This window comes from Phascolarctos cinereus, unplaced genomic scaffold (genome assembly GCF_003287225.1).
Source record: "Phascolarctos cinereus isolate Bilbo 61053 unplaced genomic scaffold, phaCin_HiC Scaffold_2;HRSCAF=192, whole genome shotgun sequence".
NCBI lineage: Eukaryota > Metazoa > Chordata > Mammalia > Diprotodontia > Phascolarctidae > Phascolarctos > Phascolarctos cinereus.
The window spans coordinates 360,982,719-361,003,360 of NW_027555625.1; the positions used below are offsets into that span (position 1 = coordinate 360,982,719).

Sequence of the window (20,642 nt, forward strand, 5' to 3'; positions counted from 1 at the left end):
GCAGAGCCCTCTCTAGGGTTTGAAGGTTCCTTGATTTGCTTGCTGTGGTAAGACCAAACTTTATCTGGGTCTAGGCCAGATAAAAAACATGGAAGTTGTTCCTGAGACTTGATTAGTCCAGGGGCTAACCCTCAAGCCCCTTCACCACTGACAAGGCTAGGTCACCTAAGGGAAAAAAGAGGTCCATTTACATAGATAGAAAAGTCACCACTTCTTGTCCTGCAGACCAGGTATTTCTGAATGGAGACATGGGGGCTTGTTTTGTGGGGATAAGTGGTATATCCTTGTGGAGAATCCCTTCCATGCTATGGTTAAATAAACATCTTTTATTTAACTGCTCAATACTGCACAGATATCTCATTTCATTCCAGTCTTGAACCTGAACTCCATACTGGCCTGTGCACCAAACTTACCCTTCTCTCTTTCTGTTAGGGGTGCTGCCGTTCTTGTAGTCACATAGGTTTACAACCTGAGTAATCCTTGATTCCTACCCCCCTCTCATAGTCTACATTCATCACATTAATCCCCTTCTTTATGGCCAGACTACCCTAACTGCTATCCCTTGAATCTGATATTCCACTTACCCCTCCTCTGTGGAATGCACTTCTTCCTTAATAATTCCTAGCTTCGAGTTTCACCTTCTTCGTGAAATCTTTCTGATCCCCCTAGTTGTTAGCACCCTCTCTCTCCTCAAATCTTGGTCTATTTACTTACCTATATAAATGTTATATTCCTTCCCCTCGTCCCTCCCCAGGAGAATGAAACTCTTTGAGGACAGAAATTGCTTTTTATATTGTCTTTCTTTCCCTAGAACCTAGAACACTTGTTTTTCACTTAGAAGGTGCTTCGTGAACAGAACAGAATAGATGACAATCAGGTGAACCACTATTTTTTCTTTTTGTTTTGATTTTGTTGTCCAGCTAATTTATCTATAAGCGTTTATTTCAATATCTATCTATTACCATGTACTGACCTAGGTTTTGGGAACCAGAGTAACTAAGTGTTGAGAGACTCCTCATCAATTAAACCTCAGTCACAACTCATAAAAGTCTAAAGGTATGGAAGTGCTGAGATTTAATGGTGAGGTTTGGCAAGGACTTCCTGGCTCTTGCCTCGAGGATAAGCCCTCTAAATTCCAGTTCCCTTTGATATATTAATGCTAAAAACAAAACAAAACAACCAAACAAACAAAAAACTCAGCGCCAAAAACAAAACCCAGAGATAAAAGCAAAAGCCAATAATAATTTCTTATATTAGTGCGCAGATCAAAGTACTCCCATACTCTAGGCACCTGTGGACTCCCTCATCAAAGCAGGAGCACAATTTTACCCCTTAAAAATTGATTTCACTTCATTGAGGTAATTATAGTGAAATAAGGTCATTGTTAAAAATTCCCACCTGCAACCTCCGGAATGGCAGAGACTGGTTCCAGGGAGCTTGCGGCCCCAGAACAAGGACGCCGACTCACAGAAAGTCAGAACTCGTAGAACACAGAATGTAAGACCTGGAAGAAGCCCTTAGCGATCGGCTCGTCCAATCCTCTCCTTTTATTGAGGAGACAGGTGCGACAGGTGACTCGGTTTCCTGCAGCTTGGCCAGCCCATGATCAAGTCCTCTCTGTGTATCCAGGCGCGGAGCTATCCGACCTCCATGCCAGGGGGGTGGCTCATGTCTCCCTGCTGTCACTCAGGCTTACAGCAAGCATCTCAGTGCGGGGTGAGGTTCCAAAGCCTTCGCCCGAGCTTCCTGGGCAGTTGCGGGAGCTGGCCCCGGCCCCGCCCCCGCCCCACTCCGGCCCCGCCCCGACAGGTGTGCTCAGATCTTAAAAGGACGGGGCTGCCTACCAGTGCCCAAGGTTTGTAAACTGGGCTTCCCCCATGCCCCAGCCAGAGACCACAGGCTAGCGCTCAAGTTAGCTTATCCTCCTCACGTCCCCTGACAGCCATGGGCAACAGGATCACCCGGGGAAACTTCGAGTGGGTTTACACCGATCAGCCCCACACCCAGCGACGCAAGGAGATCTTGGGTAGGTACCTGGCGGGCCAAGGAGGGTCTCTCACGCTGGGCCAAGGTCTGGGGAGCAGAGGGAAGTAGGGGACAGCTACGTCGAGTGGAATGTTCCACAGGTCCCCAGGGTAAAAACCCTTCGCAAGGTCGGGGGATAGTCGTGACAGGACGCTGGTGATGCCACCAAGAGATATTTGGTGGGTGGGCAGAGAGTTGGGTAGGTGAATACCTAGAGCCTGGAGCGGTGTCGGGATGGACCTGGACTTGGGCAAGTTTTACTGTACGGTTTCGGTTGCTCATTTCTCTTAGCCTCGGTTTCCCTATCTGTAAAATGAAAGGGTTGCACTAGATGAATTTCTAGGGTCCCTTCTAACTAAAGATCCCCTGAACCGAAATCTCTAGCTGGGACTTTGGTCCTTCATTCCCCCCTTCCCATCGGCTGTAGAATCTCAATCTCTCTGTCTCTCTCTCTGTCTCTGTCTTTGTCTCTGTCTCTGTGTGTGTGTCTCTGTCCTCTCTTTCACTCCCTCTCACCTTGGGACGGGACTGGACGGAAGGGGAGGGGAGCTAAAGGCAGAGTCCTGGTCATCCTTTCTCCTTTCCCTTCCCTGCCCCACCTCAACTCCTGAGCTGATGCCGGCTGGCAGTCACTGGGAAGGTCATTCTTGTCCACCACCCTTTTCACTAAGCAGGAACAGCAGCCAGGAGCCCTACTGTCTCCCTCGAGGTCATTGGACCTTGGGGATCAGGAGGCTAGGGAAGGACAGGAGTGGCCTGGTCGGCTCAGATTTTCACCACCACCCAAGGGCTTGGAGCCGAAGGCAAAGAATTAGCCAGTCCTGCCCAGGAGGCTTTAGGGAAGTGACTAGTCATTCGTGTGCCCCCAAGACAAGGGCTGTACCCCAGTGACTTTTTATATTTCTATTCTCTTTGTCTCTTGTTGGGAACAGGGGGAGGGTCTGGGGTCCGTTGCAGAGAGGTCTAGGTAGCATCTCTGTGCTTATAGGGATTTGAAGGTTAGGGCCCCTGAGTCAATGTGTTTGGGTAGGGCTATGGTGGAGAGTGGTGGTGTTGAATAGGCGGTGTGGGTTCAGGACAATTTGCTTGTATGTTTGTGTTTTTATATGTGGGTGTGTTTCAAAGGGCTGTGTGGGTCTGTCTCTGGTGTGTAGCAGTGGGGAACAAGGCACCAGGTGGGATTTTTTTATAGCCGTGTATAGGGTGTGTCTGGGGGAGCTATGTGTGTTTCTTTCCGCTGTCCCTTCTCTTCTTTGCCACCTTCCTGCCTCCTGCGGCATCAAATTCACTCTGATCTGTAAACACATGGTAGAACAATGACCAGAAATTGGCACGAATAGGAAAACTTAAAACACATCCTTATTATTTTTAAAAAAATTGTGAAAGGTTTTCATGGGTGTGTTTGCTTGGAGAGGGTGAGGAAGTACAGCCTCTAGGATATTTTTACCTCTAACATTTGGAGAAATTGTCTAGAGCTGACTTAAAGCAGCACTTTGGGACCCTTTGTCTCCTCTGCTTGCCAATGCAGTTAAAAGAAAGAAATCTTTTCATAAGATGCCCAAGAATTGATATTTGGGTGATATGACGTGAGTTCTACTTGCATGTGAATTTTGTGAAGACATTGTTTCTTTGTAACTGTTGCCTTCAAACAAAACGTAGTGTTTTATATTTAGAGTTCTTGGTAGTCTTTTGATCTCATTTTGCTTGTTTATTTTAATTGTATAATAATGGTGCCTGATATATTGCTTTAAGGTTTATAAAGTGCTTCTTAGCAACTCTATGAGGTAGATGATAGGGTGGATATATTGATCTCCATCTTACAGAAGAAGAAATGGGGTTTCAGAAAAGTTCAGTACTCTTTTGCTCACAGTTACACATTTAGTAAGCATCAGAGATAGGATGAAGGTTTCCTGACTCCTGCTTCAGTATTTCTAGGACACCACTTATAAGTCTTTTCAAATTAAGTTTTTTTTTCCTAAATGAACAAAATCAATTTTCTTTCCCTTCCCCCATCAACCACTGAAAAAACAAAAAACCTTGTAACAAATATGCAAAATCAAACAAAACAAATTCCTGGATTGGTCATATCCAAAAGCACCTGTCTTATTCTGTATTCTGAATCTATTTACCTCTCTGTTAGAAGAGAGGTAGCCTGCTTCACCCTTCCTCCACTGGTGTCTTGATCGGTCATGATGTTGATCAGAATTCTTAAGTCTCTTGAAGTTTGTTTTTACAGTGTTTTTGTTTTTATACAAATTGTTCTCACTTCATTCTATATCAACTCACACGTCTTCCCATGTTTCATTTAAATTGTCCCTTTCATTTCATTTCCTTTACATTCATCTATCATACTTTGTTCAGCCATTGCCCAATTGATGGGGACCCCTTAGTTTCCAATTCTTTGCTACTACAGCAAGAGCTGTTATAAATAATTTTGTACATGTAAGTCCTTTCCCTCTTTGATCTCTTTGAGGTATAGGCCTAGTAGCAGTTACTGGAAAGGGCAGCTAGATGGCGCAGTGGATAGAGTGCCAGGCCTGGAGTCAGGAAGACTCATCAGTCTCAGACACTTACTAGCTGTGTGACTCTGGGCAAGTCACTTAATCTTGTTTGCCTCAGTTTCCTCATCTGTAAAATGAAGAAGCTGCAGTATCTTTGTCAAAGACCCAAATGGGTTGGAAAGTTGGAAACAACTAAACAAGTAGAAGTATTCCTGGGGCAAAGGTCGTTTAGTGACTTTTTGGGCATTGTTGCAAATTATTTTCCAGAATGGCTATATCAGGGGCATCTAGGTGGCGCAGTGGATAAAGCACCGGCCCTGAAGTCAGGAGGACCTGATTTCAAATTTGGCCTCAGACCAAACGCTTGACACTTACTAGCTGTGTGACTCTGGGCAAGTCACTTAACCCCAATTACCTAAAAAAAAAAAAGTGAGACACAGAATGGCTGTATCAACTCATAGCTCTGCCAGTAGTGCATTAATGGTCTGTTTTCCAGCAACCCCTTGAACATGTGTCATTTCCTTTTTTTGTCAACTTTGTCAATCTGATGGGTGTAAACTGGAACTACATTTCTCTAATATTAGCGATTTAAAACATTTTTATGTAACTATTGATAGCTTGGATTTCCTCCTTTATAAAGTGTTCATCATAAATTTATAATTTGAGGAATGGCTATCTTTAAGTACCAACTAAAATTCCACTCTTAACAAGAAGCCTTCCTCAATCCCTCTTAATTCCAATGCCTTCCCTTTGTTGATTATCTTCTATTTATCTTGTACATAGCTTGCTTTTTACATATATCTCTCTAATTAGTTTATAAGTTCCTTGAGGGCAGAGATTGTCTTTTGACTCTTTGCATCACCAGAGCCTAGTCCAGTGCATGGCACATAATAGGTGCTTACTAAATGTTTGTTGATTGCTTCTTATACATTTTAATCAGCTCCTTATATAGCTTGGAAATAAGACCTTCACAAGTGAGAGTTGCTGCAAAGATTTTTTTTTCCCCACAGTTAACTGCTCCTCTTCCAATTTTAGCATTGGTTCGTTTATGCAGGAACTTTTAAATTTTATGTAATCAAAATTATTGATTTTATCTTCTGTGGTTCGCTCTCCCCCTTGTTTGGTTATGAACTCTTCCCCCATCTATAGATTAAAAAGATAATTCCTTCCTTTCACTTCTATTTTGTTTATGATCTCGCCTTTTATGTCTAATTCATGTACCCTTTTGGAGCTTATGGGACACCATTTAAAAAGTAACACACACCTGTGTACTGTGTTCCCTTCTCTACCAAATTCTGCTTTCCCTTCCATTCCATTTATTTATTTATTTATTTTCATTTAGCAAAAGCAGTAAGCACTTAATATTTGTAAGACCTTGTGCTTCAGATGATAGAAAGATACATAAGATTGGGTTTCTGTTCTCATGAAGATCACAGTCTTGTAAGGGAGACAAGATATCCTGAAATATAAAGTAAAAATAGAACAGTCATGCAGAACATAGGCATGGACTATGTATTCTGAGAGTTCAGAGGAGAGATATATGACTTCTGGCTGGGGGAACTAGAGGAGGCTTCATGGAGGATGAGGTATTCGAGCCATTCTGGAAGGATGGGAAGGATTTCAACAAGTAGATATGATCTGGCATTTTAAGTATAATAGCATGAGCAAAGACATGAGAGGGCATGGGATGAGTTTGCAGGGTAGCTACTAGATTAATTCACCTGAAGTAGAGAGGATGTGAAGGTAGGTAAGTGAAGCAAGCCTAGTGGAATCAGAAGGGCTTCGATACTAGAATAAAGTATTTGTATTCAGGAAGCAATAATCACTGGTGGGTTTTGAGGAGGGTGTGACATAGTCGACTGTATTTTAGGAATCTGGCTCTAGTAGTATGGATAGGATAGATTTGGGAGTGGGATGAGGAGAGTTTTAAGGCAGGGAGGCTGGATAGTAAACTATTATGATAATTCTAATGTTGGTTGATGAAAGCTTGACCTTGGGTGGTAGCAGGGAGAATAAAAGAGAAGCAGTGTAATGTGGCAGAACACTGGGCTGGAATTCTAGAGGTCCCTAGAGACTAGGGTTTTAGTTGCAGCTTGGCCTCCAACATGTGTTGGGTAAGTCATTTCCTTCTCTGAACTTCAGTTCCCTTATCCTTTGTTTGAGGAGGCAAGTCTAGGCCAGTGTTCCCCAAACTTGGTTCCACGGAGGTCTGCTGTTCAGTGTGAGTTGAGTTTCCATGAGAACATTCAAATGCTAGCACTATTTTCTATCCTTAAATATGAAATTATGTAAGATAATATCATACCTAATATTAATTGATTCTATAATATTTGGTGAAGTGATGGTAAGGAGGTAGTATTCTCCATATGAGCAAGGCTATAAATTAGCCAAATGATATTAATTCAATTCAAAACATAATTTATTCGGCTTGTGTGTTTGAGACTTTAAGGTGACTTTGGTTATTTGTTGGGGCAACCTTATATGGGAATCTTTTTCTAATACTAATATCAAAAATACTTATGCAGGCTTTTTTTTTTTACAAAAGAAACTTATTTTCTTTCCATTTTTTGTTCCAGATTTTCCATCTTATTTTACACAGATGCTTCCATAACCATATGGCCTCCTAGGGGCAGTGAGGTGATGCAGTGAATAGAGTACTGGGCTTGGAATCAGGACGACTCATCTTTCTGAATTAAAATCTGGCCTCAGACATTTCCTAGCTGTGTGACCATGGGCAAGTCATTTAACCCTGTTTGCCTCCATTTCCTCATCTGTAAAGTGAGCTGGAGAAGGAAATGACAAGCCACTATAGCATCTTTGCCAGGAAAACTCCAAATGGGACCACAAAGAGTTGGATACAATTGAACAACAAAATATCACCCCAGACCAGCATTTTGGGTACTATGAAAATTATTTTATGGCATAATTTATCTGAGAAATACTTACCTTGATCTCTTGCAGCTCTCATTTTATGGTCATAATCATATCTGTTATCAAGCAACTTATGTTCCAAAATCCCTGAATTTAGGTTCTGAGAGCACTTAACAGTCTTTTGGGAGGCAGAAACACAGTGTGATAAATGATAGAGAAGCACAAGTGTTTCAGTCATTATTATTCCAGGGCTAGCTGTCATTCAGTCATTTTTCCAGTTGTTTCTGACTCTTTGTGATCCCATTTGGAGTTTTCTTGACAAAGCTACTGGAGTGGTTTTCCATTTCCTTCTGTAGCTCATTTTACAGATGAAGAAACTGAGGCAAACAAGGTTAAATAAGTGATTTGCCCAGGGTCACACAGCTTGTAAGTGTCTGAGGCTAGATTTGCAGGCCTCGTACTCTGTCCACCCAGCTGCTGGGCTAATGTTGTAAGTCAGCTGTAATGGGAGAACTTCTTGGCCATATTGTCATCAATCATTTCTGAGGACTCGCAGTGTGCTGACAAAATAAACAGTGATCATCGAGCCAATGAATATCCGAGTTAGGAAAGTCTTCAAAGATTTTCTAGTATGATCTCATCACAGATAGTTCTAGAAACAAAGACCCTCAAAGACAGAGATACTATTTCCTTCCCCTTCATCATCTCTGGATGAACTGAATGGAGTAAGTAGTGATAAGACCCTTTTTAAAGATTGTAAATTTGATCCTGGAGTGATGGGAACTTGAGAACACTTACCCAGTCTCATTATTTACCCTTGTTCCAGATAGGCAAATCTCTGTGCTATCTCTAATATGGGGTTTCCTTTTTTTTAAAAATTTCAACTTTTTCCACTTTCACACGTATTAAATACCTTCTACTTTCTAGCAGTCCTTCCCCTTTTTAAAAACATGCCTCAGTTAAGCATATTTTTTCAATTTCTTTATCTTTTTTTTGGTAACATGTCTAGCATAGAATATATATTTTATATAACTTCACATCTATAATAAGTATTGTTTAATATCTGTGGGTGCAGGAGGGAAAAAATTTGGAACTCAAAACTTAAAAATGGTAAAAATTTTTTGTGTGTGTGTTTTTTTTTTTGATTAGGCAATGGGGTTAAGTGACTTGCCCAGGGTCACATAGCTAGTGAGTGTTATGTGTCTGAGGCCGAATTTGAACTCGGGTCCTTCTGAATCCAGGGTGGTGCTCTATCTACTATGCCACCTAGCTGCCTCCCCCAAATTTTTAAAAATCTGAAATAAAGTAAATATATAAAAAATAAAATGTTACCTTTGCCATGAACAAGAAATAAAAATATTTGATAACAAACTTTAAAAAAAAATCTGCCTCAGAACTTGCCTTTCCAGGCAACTGTAGTGCCTTTCTTATAAGATTGTTGTAAAGTTCAAATTGTAAACTTTGCAAAGCATTATTATTGTTAATTATTGTGATCATTGTTTCTGTCACTATTATTATTGCCCCCACTTTTCCTCATGTTTTGCTTTTAGTTCAAAGGTGAATACTGTTAAGAATAATAGGTATCTGGGGGAGAACACAAGACAGGTTAAAGCAAGATTTGTTGGTTTAGGAATCGTGGGAGGATGTCTGTGATGGAGATATAACTCCTAGGATGTTTGAATGTAAGAGTTAGAAGAGATTGTAGACATCTGGTCCCCAACCTCATCTTCTTTCCTTCTCCTGACATTTATTATGCCCTTGCCAGGGACTGAGAGGTAGTAAATAAAAGAGCTATTCAAATCCTTGTCTCATGATTCTGATTCACTGATCTTTTGTCTGACTTAGAAAGTTAAAGGTGGTGCTGGACTGTGAAGGGCCTTGACTGTCAGGAAAAAAGTGTAACAACTTATTTATTTTACAAATGAGGAAACTGAGGGGTAGATATGAGGCTCAAGTAATCTAAGGTCAATTAGTGATCTTAGATATCAGCAAATTAGTGGCAGAGCTTAGGTTAGAATCCAGGTATTCTTTTTTGCCTTCTGCCTTCTGCTTTTTCTTTCTCTGAAAGGATACTTCATCAAGGCCTCAGATGTGGAGTGGTCCTCAATAAAGCTAAAAATGTCTGGGAATCCGAAATAAGGGAAGTACTTCAAAAAACCCCTTCTTTCTTATCCTGCTTGGTATTTGTTGAGATTTACAAGAGAATTCTGAGTTAGAGTGAGGTCACATCACAACAGAGAAGGGAGAACAGCTGGCCCCTTCCATACTGCACAGGCTGTCTCCAGCACCCTAACAGGCAGCGTTCCAAGATTTCTTTTGGGAGTGCACCTTTTGGAACTTGGAACGCCTTTCCTTACAGAGACAATGTAAGAGGGAGGGCTGCTTCCAGACCTGCCTCAAAAGCCAACTTAAATTAAACACACACACACACACACACACACGAAATGTGGCTGAACTAAAAAAAAAAGATACAAAACAATTCATCCACTATACTAGTGACTAACCCAAACAGGAGGAAAAAATTGCATTGCTGACCTTGAAATTCAAGGATTTCCACAGTCTGGCTAGTAGACTGTAACCTCTGTGAGTGAGGGAACTATTTTCCCTATGGCATCATTGAGCACAGTACTCAGCACACAGGAGGGCTTGATTTGTTGAATGGATGAATGATTCCACTCCAGTTCTCCAGATTTAACTCGTGCTGTGTTGGAAGGAACTCAGGAGGGGTCAGAAGACCTAGGTTTGATTCTTGCATCTGCCGTTAGCTGAGTATCTTTGGACAAATTATTCAACATCTCTGAGCCTGTTTCCTCATGTGATAGGAGGGATTTGGATTAGATAGATGATCCCTAAAGTCCCTTTAAGATCTAAACTCTGATCTTCTATGATTTCCCCGGGGGTACTTTTAGTATCAGCCAAACTAGATTATTCTGTCAGCCATGCTCATCTTGCCTTCTCCTGTTTCTGCCCGTTTGTTCATGTGCCCTGGCACTACTTGATGTGAACTGAAGTTTTCCCCCTTCCGTCAAGCCACTTCTTCCAAGAAGCCTTCCCAGACCATAACAAAATACTCCCTCCCCTTCCCACCCCCCCAAAGTGTCTTAAATTTCTTATGGTATGTACTTATTTCACTGTCCCTTGTATCATAGTTATTTGTATATCCCTACCCCGTGGTGGGGGGGGAAGACCCTATGAGCCTTTTAGATTAGAAGCTCCCTAAAAACATTCTGTTTCTATCTTCCTATCACATGGCTAATTTTTTATTTAATTAATTTTTAAATTTTGTTTGCTTATTTATTTTTTATTTAGTTAATTAATTTTTGCTAAATTCATGTTTGCTAAATCGAATTAAACATAATTTATTTTTGTCCTGAGTAGGAAAAGCAGATTTAATTAGATGAGCAAAGGTACACGAAGACTTTTGTGTGGATTCTGAAAGGGATCATAGCATCATGGATTTAGAGTTGGAAAGGACCTTAGATGCCGTCAAGTCCACCTTCCTTATTTTACAGATGGGGAAACTGAGGCACAGAGAGGTTAAGTGGCTGCACAGGATCATAAAGCTAGTAAGTGTTTGAGATTGGATTTGAACTCACTTCTTCACGATTTGAGGTCCAGGGCTCTACCCAATATGTCACCTACCTGCCTAACAGAAATAACTCGGCCAGGGTAATGCATCTACTAAATGTCAGAGGCACTTAGAGATTGATGAACCTTTTATTAAGAAACAAAAAAACACAAGTTTTGTTTTATTTCCAGGCTTTAGAGCTTTCTTTTCTTTGGTGGCGATAACACCGCTAGGACACCACTGACCACTTAGTACCAGGGTCAAGATATTTTTTTGGCTGTTGTTTCACAAATAGAATTGAGAGGGTTTTTGTTTTGTTTTGTTTTGTTTTGTTTTATTTTTTGAGGTGATAGCACAAAAGTTGGAAGATAAAAGGGGAAGGAGAAAAAGAGATTGAGGAGGATACACATGTACTCTACATATGAGAAAGAAAGGAGAGAGAAACAAGAGTGTATCCCCCGATGTGGTATTATTTAAGTCAAGTCAATAAGCATTTAAAAAGTTTTTTCTTCTATATTTTTTATTTATTTTGTTAAATAGTTCCCAATTGCATGCAAAATTTTTTTAACATTCGTTTCTGAAAATTTGAATATTTAATTCTCTCTTTCCCACTTTCCCGTCTCCCACTCATTGGGAAGTCAAGCAACATATGATATGTATTATTCATGTGAAGTTATATAAAACATATTTCCATATTAGCCATGTTAACAAGCATTTATTAAGTCCCTTTTACATACAACACTGAATGCTGGGGGTACCAAGAAAGGCCAAAGACATTCCCTGTCCTCAAAATCTTCACAGTCTAATGGAGCCTATGAGCCTTGAGAAACTGAGGCAAAAACAGAAAAGTAGAGGTGATCTATAAGACACTTGGGGATTTTCATTTTCACTGGCTGTGATACCATGCCTGGAATACTTCACTCCTCATCTCTACTTCCTAGCTTCCTTCAAGTCCCAGCTATAATTCTCCCTTTTACAGGCAGCCTTTTCCAATCCCTCTTAATTCTAGTGACTTCCCTTTATTGTTTATTTCTAACTCATCCTGTATATAGCTTGTTTGTCTATGTAAAGCGAAGGGGTTAGATTAGATGATTGTAGTCATTGTTTCCTTCTATGATTTTCACCGATCTCTTAAGTCTGCTCTGTTTCTAATGTTGTTCCATGATTCTGACAAAGGTAGTGAGTGGCTAATCAGGAAGACCTCAGGTCAAGCCCTGTCTTTGACATGTACTACATATATGACCCTGGACAAGTCGTTTAATCTTTACATGACCCAGGAAAGTCTAATAAAATGCTGTAGATCAATTGCCAATAAGCATTAGTGGAGGAAATTTCTACATTGGGAGTTCGCTCATTGATGAGAATCACAGGTCTGGACTTCAAAAAAAAAATTCTTTTTTTCCCCCCCTAAAGTTCCATTTTTATGGAGAAGGAAATGGCAAACCACTCCAGTGTTAAGAAAAACCCACAAGGGGTCACAAAGAATTGGCTGTGACTGAAATGATTCAACGGTGACAAAAAGTTCCTTCCATTTTAATGATCTAGACTTCTTTGATACTAAGATCTTCTCTAGCTCTCAAGTTCTATGGTTCCCTAAGAGAATATATTACTATAAAGTTTGAATCATAAACTGGTTTGTTTGATGCCTAGGCTGGGGACACTTCTCTCTGGCTCTTATAGTGGATACGTTATCATGCCTTGGTCAAGCATAATAAGGAAGGAAAATCAGAAAGCAAGTCTATTTTGTGGCTTCTGCCAAAATGGAATTTTTTAAATTTTTTTGCTTTTAAAAAATCCCATGCCTAGAATCAAAGATTATTACAGTTTGGCAGGATCTTAGGATTATAGAACAATAGAATTTCAGAGTTCGTTAAAAATGGGAAAAGGTCCTGCTGACCTAAGTCCAGGTGTTCTGGCTTCCATCCTGGAGCCTTTTCACCACTTAAGAGTGTCATGTCATTTTTGATGGCAGCTAATTTGGGCAATGATTTCTTGAATTCACAAGCAAATTCAGTCAATCAAATAACATGTTTTTAAATGTCACTTTGTGTAGAGCACAGTGCTGGGCACCAGAAAACAAAGGAAGTAGTTAGAAGGCACAATCCCTGTCTAGGATGGAAATAGGTATGACCGTAATCATGTGAAAATGCATCAGAATCATACCCAGCAAAATGCTGTGGAAGATCAGAGGGAGAAGGGATGACAGCTCGCTTGTCTCCTCTCCTCTGCCTTCCTCAAATCTTCTCTTTCCCAGGCTCCAACTGATCTTCATATAGCATGATTGCAAGGCTCTTACCACCCTGGTTACTGTCTTCTGGAAGCACACCAGTTTATCAGTGTTCTTCCTAATAATTAGAGTTATCTAAATGTCGCCTTCCCTCTCCCTAGAGGTCTTTAAGCAAGGGTGTTGTAAAGAAGATCCCTGTTTGGGTACAGTGTAGACTATATGGCCTCTGAGATTTTTTCATATTCTGAGTGAATTAAAACCAAAAAAACCCCAAACCCTTACTAGATCCTACCATTACTGCTAGGTATCATCCTGTATCTCCTCCAGTTTACAGCTAAACTCCTTGAAAAAAAGTATCTGTGCTGTGCCTTTTTTTTTCTTCTCCTTCACTCTCCTCTCAGCTTTCTCCAATCTGACTTCCATCATTCAGTTGAAATGGTTTTCTCCATATTTACTAATGACCTCTTAACTGTCAAATTAAATGGCCTTTTTTCAACCCCTATCCTTTTTGAGAGGAATTAAGAAGCTTCTCCTTTTTTTTTTTTTTTTGCTTTTTAGTGAGGCAATTGAGGTTCAGTGACTTGCCCAGGGTTACACAGCTAGTAAGTGTCAGGTGTCTGAGGCTGGATTTGAACTCAGGTCTTCCTGACTCCAAGGCTGGAGCTCTATCCACTTCACCCCTAGCTGCCCCCAAGAAGCTTCTTAATGGGGGTGAAAGAGGAGAGTGTAAAAGCTGTCTTGAAGCTTAACATAAAAAACAAAAAGAGCAACAACAAAAAAACCCAAACAGATCTTGACAATTGGTCCCATCACTTCCTGGCAAATAGAGGGAGAAGAAATGGAAGCAGTGTCAGATTTTATATTCTTGGGCTCAAAGATCATTGTAGATGGTGACGACAGCCATGAAATTAAAAGACTCTTGCTCCTTGGAAGAAAAGCTATGGCAAATCCAAACAGCATACTAAAAAGCAGAGACATCACCTTTGCTGACAAAGCTGTGGTTTTTCCGGTAGCAATGTCTGGGTGTGAGAATTGGACTATTAGGAAAACTGAGAACCGTGGTACTGGAGAAGTCTTTTGAGAGTTCTTTGGAAAGCGAGAAGATCAAATCAGTTAATATTTAAAGAAATTCATTCAGGCTCTTCACTGGAAGGTCAAATACTATAGCTGAAGCTTAAATACTTTGGCCACAATGAGAAGATGAGACTCATTGGAAAAGAATCTGGTGTTGGGAAAGATGGAAGACAAAAGGAAGAGGAGACAGCAGAGGATGAGATGGACAGATAGATAGTGTCATGGAAACAACGAACATGAACTTGGACAGATTTTGAGAGACAGTGGAGGATAGAAGGGCCTGGCATGCTATGGTCCATAGTGGTCAGGAAGTTAAATATAACTGAACAACTACAAATCCTTTTTGACTTCTCTCCAGCCTTTGACACTCTCTTCTCTTGAGGTTTTGTGTGACTGTTGTCTTTTGATTTTCCTCCTACATGTCTCACCACACCTCCTTGGGTTTTTCAATGGATCTTCATTCATGTCCGGTGCTGGGCCTTCTCTCCATATGCTCTCATTTGGTGATCTCATTAGCTACCATCTTCTCTACACAGATGATTCTCAGATCTGTGACTCTCTCCTGAATTCCAACCTATATCACCAATTGCCTGTTGGATATTTCCAAATCAATACGTCTAAAACAATTTCATCATTCCCCATTCCGCTACCAAAAAAAAAATTTAACTGCATTTCTGAACTTCCCAGTCTCTTGAGGGTGGTGATATCTTTCAAGTACAACCTTGGTGTCATTTTGATTCAATTCAGGAAAGATTTTTTTAATCACTTACTATGTGCCAGGCACTATGTTAAGAGTGCTGGGGATGCAAACAGAGATAAAAGACAACACCTGCCCTCAAGGAGTTTACAATCTAATGGGAGAGACAGCATGCAAATAAATATATACAAAGCAAGCTATATACAAGATAAATAGGAGATAATTAAAAGATGAAAAGCATTGGAATTAAGAGGGGTTAGAGAAGTCTTCCTGTAGAAGATTGGGTTTTAGTTGGGACTTAAAGAAGCCAGGGAGATCCATGGTCAGAGCAGAGGAGAGAGAGTGTTTCAGGCATGGGGGAGCTGAGAGATGGAGGGTTTTGTTTGTGGGAACTGCCAGGAGGCCAGTGTCAATGGATCAAAGAACTTATGTTATGAATAAGGCCTAAGAAGATGGGAAAGGTAGGAGGGACTCAAGTTAGGAAGGACTTAGAATGCCAAACAGAGCATTTTCTATTTCTTCCTGGAGGCAATATTGTATTGAGTGGGTAGGTGAGGGTAGGACATGGTCAGACTTGCGTTTTCAGAAAAGCACTTTAGTGGCTGAATGGAGGATGGGTTGGAGTGGGGAGAGACTTGAGGCAGGCACCCCACATGTCCAATCAAATACCAAATCTCGCCATTTCTACCTCCAGGACATCTCTTATATCTGTCTCCTTGTCTCCATTCACACAGCCATCACCTTAGTTCAGGTCCTGTTCCCTGGATTGTAGAAGTTGCCTCTTAATTGGTTTTCCTGATTCAAGTCTTACTCTTTTCTAAATCTGTCCTCCATACAGATGCCAAATGATTTTTCCTAAAGATCCATATGGGTCACCTCTAACCTTCCTAACTTTCTTTCCGTCATCTGTGTACTCTACAATCCTGTCATACTGGCCTAGCTGCTGTCTCTTATCACATTGTCCCATCTCTAATTTCAGTGCCTTTGTACTGACTGTAGAAAAAAAAACCCAACTCATTTGTAATTAGAAGAACTGATTTCAAATTCTGTCTCTGCTCTTTGACTACCCATGTAATACTGGGCAAGTGATTCCCTTGGCCCTTAATTTGTAAAATGATAAGACTGGAGTAGACGATCAGTAATGTCCCTCATACCCCTAAATGCTATGATTTAGGCAGCTAGGTAGGACTTAGACCTTAGACATTTACTAGCTGTGTGACCTTGGGGTAGTCACTTAATATGTGTTTGCCTTAGTCTACTGGAGAAGGAAATGGCAAACCACTCTAGTATCTTTGCTAAGAAAACCTCCAGTGGGGTCACAAGAGTCAGACATGATTGAAAAATAACTCAACAACAATAGCATTTATCTCCCAAGGCTGTTGTGAGGATAAAATCAGACAATATTTGTAAAATGCCTTGCAAGCCTTAAAGAATTCTATAAATGATAGTTGTTGTTATTATTATTATTATTATTATTATTATTATTATTATTATTATTATTATCATCATCATCATCATCATCATTATTATTATGGTCTCTCTTGGGACCAAGGGCATAACAATCTCTCCTGGAGTCGAGTGTTTTTCTGTTTGAATTCTTTTCTGTGTTGTCTCCCTCTACAAAGGCAATATCCCTAATTTACACAGGTCCTCACCTGCCACTTGCAGGTACAAGTCAGCTTTTATGTTGAACTACATTCCGTCATTCATGAATGATCAGATCTTTGCTATCTCAGGTGTTGGTCTTAAAATGAGAAGGTCCCTTAAAAACCATTTAGTTGACTCCTTCATTGACCGATGAAGAAACTGAGGCTCGAGAGGGGAAGTTGGGTGTGGCATCCTGTTCAGGAAGCTCCACCTTTCATCAACACTGGGTGTCCAAAGTGCTTTTATAAACATTATCCTTTTGAACTTCATAACAGCCCTGAGGGAGAGGCACAGATTTTTGTCCTCCTTCCAAGATAAGGAAAGGAGTGTGAGGGAGGGGAAGGGACTTTTCCTGAGTCACACAGGTCTACTAGGCAGAGCTAGGCCATAAGGCCAGGGCTTCTGACTCCTGATGTAGTGTTGTTATATAACCCCTCCCTTTCCCCACTCTGCTCACTGAACCACCAACACAGTGACCCTCTCCCAACCGATGCATTGTGCAAAACCCAGCACACTTACCAAGAGGTAGACAAGGACAGAACTGTCCATGCACAAAGAAGAATCTTAAGGGAGTTTGTTGTTGTTGAGCTGTTTTAGTTGTGACTGACCCTTCCTGACTCCATTTGGGGCTTTTTGGGCAAAGATGCTAGAGTGGCTTGCCATTTTCTTCTCTAGCTTATTTTACAGATGAAGAAAATGAGGCAAACCGGGTTCAGTGACTTGCCCAGGATCATATGGTATCTTTAAAAAGTATAATGCCACATTTCTATTAAGTGCAAAGACAATGTAGTTCAGGGCACACAATTGTCCTCCTGGCCTTTTGTAGTTAGGGTATATTTTATCTGCACTAATTTACTAACTGTAAAACTAATACTCGTAATTACTAATTAGTAAATTACTGATTTATGAATCTTACTAATTTATTTGTCATATGTCTAATTTGGAAAAAAAAGTTTTCTGTCATTTCCCCCCAAAAAAACCTAGTGTGCTTAATGCTTACACTCAAACTTAGTCACATTAGTGCTGGAAGGACCCTTAGAGGCTGTCTTGTGCAATCCCTTCATTTTTCAGAGGTTGAAACTATCACCTCAAGAAGAGGAATGACTTGTCCAAGGTCACTGAGTGAGCTGAGAGAAGAATTGGAACTAGAACCCAGGTGTCCTGGCTCCCTTATCCAGGCATCTGTGGACTGTCAGGGTGTGCTGAAATCAATAGGAACATGAAAGGAAGACATTTCCAAAGAAGCATGAAAGCATCCTGCCTGTTCATATATGTTACTTCTGCTTGCAATGGTCCTGATGGACTTGCAAGATGAATTAGTCATCAAGGCAAATGGACAGCACAGCTGCAGTGCTGTCCATAGCCCCAAACGTTTAGGTGCTGCAGAGGACAGAGGAAGGCTTAGAGCTGGCGTCGATTCTTAATTACAGCTTATAATTTCAGGTCAGAAAGCACTGTTCATTCTAGGGCTATATCCCAAAGAGATCATACAAATGGGAAAAGGACCCACATGTACAAAAATATTCATAGCAGCTCTTTTTGTGGTGGCAAAGAATTGGAAATTGAGAGGATGCCCATCAATGGGGGAATGGCTGAGCAAGTTGTGGTGTATGAATGTAATGGAATACTATTGTGCTATAAGAAATGATGAGCAGGCAGACTTCAGAAAAACCTGGAAAGACTCATATGGTCTGATGCTGAGTGAAGTGAGCAGAACCAAGAGAACATTGTACACAGTAACAGACACGTCGTGTGATGACTAATATTGATAAACTTAACCTTTCCCAGCAATACAAGGATCTAAGACATCTCCAGAGGCCTCATGGTGGAAAATGCTATCCACATCCAAAGAAAGAACTATGAAAGTTGAATTGCTATTTTTTTCTCTTCTGTTGAGTTTTGTTTCCTCTTTCTGATGGTTCCTCCTATTGGTTTTATTTTTTACTTACAACACCACTAATGTGAAAATATGTTTAATAGGAATGTAAATGTATAGCCTATATCAGATTGTGTGCCGTCTTGGGGGGGTGGTAAGGAGGAAGGGGGAGAAAAATTTTAAACTCAAAAGCATATGGAAGTGATTATTGATAAATCAAAACAAATTAATAAAATTAAAAAAAAAAAAGGAAAGCACTGTTCACTTGGTAAGGAATCCGGAAGGAGTCAGTACCTTTCAATGCCAGGCCCTGTGCTAAGTAAGTGCTGGAGAGGCAAAAGACAATCCCTGCCCGGAAGGAGCTCACAGTCTAAGAGAAGACAACGTGCAGACAGTTTTGTACAAACAAGATGTTTACAAAATTCAATGGCTAATTGGACATAAACCCCTTACCCTCCCCTTGGCCTCAGTTTCCTTGGCTGTAGAATAAGGGAGTTGGACTAAATTCTAAGGTCCCCTCCAGTTCTAATATTTTGGGTGCTATGGTTCTAAGTTCCTTCCATCTCAGAATCTTCTAATCTTAGATCTTTGAAAGGGACTTCAGAGACCACAGAATCTAAGTGAGAAGTGAGCTTAGAAGCCATTGGATCTAAACTGCTTCTGAACAGAGATCTGTCTACAATACGCACCACTATACTACCCAGAAGCAGTTGGTGGATCAGTGGTCAGAGCACTGGGCCTGGGGTCAAGAAGAGCTGAGTTCTAATCTGGCTCCAGGGCTGGCGCTCTATCCACTGTGCTACCTGGCTGCCCCCTCCATTCTGCTTTTAGGTAGCTCTAATTATTAGGAAGTTGACTTTGGACTTTATATTAGAGTTGGACTCTGCTCACCTTTGGAGTTGATGACTGACCTGAGCTTCCATCTTTATATCCTTCTGCTGTTTCCACAGCTCAGTCTAGGGGAGTTCTAAGGTTCTGGTGCTTCCAAAGTAGTGTGTTCTGGGGCAGCTAGGTGGCACAGTGCTTACAGCACAGGCCCTGGAGTCTGGAGGGACTGAGTTCAGTTCTGCCTCAGACACTTACTAGTTTTGTGACCCTGGGCAAGTCACTTAACTCTGATTGCCTCCAAAAAACAAACAAAAATCAAAACAAAAACCCCAAACAAATACAGTGTGTTCTGGGGAAAGGTCTGTTCACTGCCCTCATGGGATACAGATAGGTCCCCTGCTCTCTTGTGACCAGGTATTATGTTGGGTACTGGGGTTACTATCAAACAAAAAGAATAGGTCTCTGCCTTCAATGAGCTTATAGTCTACTAGGGGTAATATTTAAAATATATACAAAGAAGTTTCTAGGGGTTGGGGCAAATGGATGAGGGGCATGAGAAGATCAGGAAGGCCTCATGTATAAAGTAGCACTTAAATCTTCAATAAAGCTAGAATTCCAAGGGAAGTGAGGGGAGAGGACATATTAACAATAAGCCTAAAATCTACCATCTGTTGCTCTGAGGCCTGCTCTGTGGGGTCAACCAGTTAAATCCCATTGCTCCCTGTCTGCCCTTCACGTGCTTCTCCTTGTGCCACACCCTCCCCCAAGTCTTTTCTGTAGGTTAAACATCCCCAGTCCCTTCATCCAATCCTTATAGGACAGTCTACAGGCCCTTCCTATTTCTGGTTGCCCTCCTTGGACACTTTGAAACTTATCAAGGTCCCTTCTGAAGTATGGTGCCTAGAACTGGACACAGTGCTGTAGATGTGGTCTGACCAAGGAGGGCAACAGCAGGACCACAGCCATCTTTGTAGGTCTCACAATGCAGCCTATTAGTATATTAGCCATAATTAAGTGTCTACTAAAAGCTCAAATTTTTTTTTTCAGAAAAGCTATCCACAGGCCTCACCTATCTTGTACTTAAAAAAAAATCCAGGCATTAAGACTTTTACCTTTATCCTTATTAAGTCTCATCTTATTAGATCTGACCCAACATTTGAACCTTTCAAGGTGTGTGTTTTTCTCTGACATCCAGTGTTAGCTACTGGTTGACTCCTCCCCCTCCCCATTTTGTATTATTTAATAATGGCTAGCAGTTATATGTATATATAACATATATACATATAAATATATATGTACACATGCATGTGCATGTATATATTATATAT

The 20,642-nt window shown here is 40.9% G+C and overlaps 1 protein-coding gene across 1 annotated transcript in view; it reads left to right on the forward strand.

The window, feature by feature from the left end:
• Positions 1–1,419: 1,419 nt before the first annotated feature.
• Positions 1,420–20,642, forward strand: part of DEGS2 (delta 4-desaturase, sphingolipid 2) — a 67,647-nt gene continuing 48,424 nt past the window's right edge. The window contains exon 1 of the mRNA XM_021007331.2: positions 1,420–2,026. Within this exon, the coding sequence (XP_020862990.1) occupies positions 1,945–2,026 (82 nt within the window). The 5' untranslated portion in view covers positions 1,420–1,944. The remainder of the gene's footprint in view (positions 2,027–20,642) is intronic.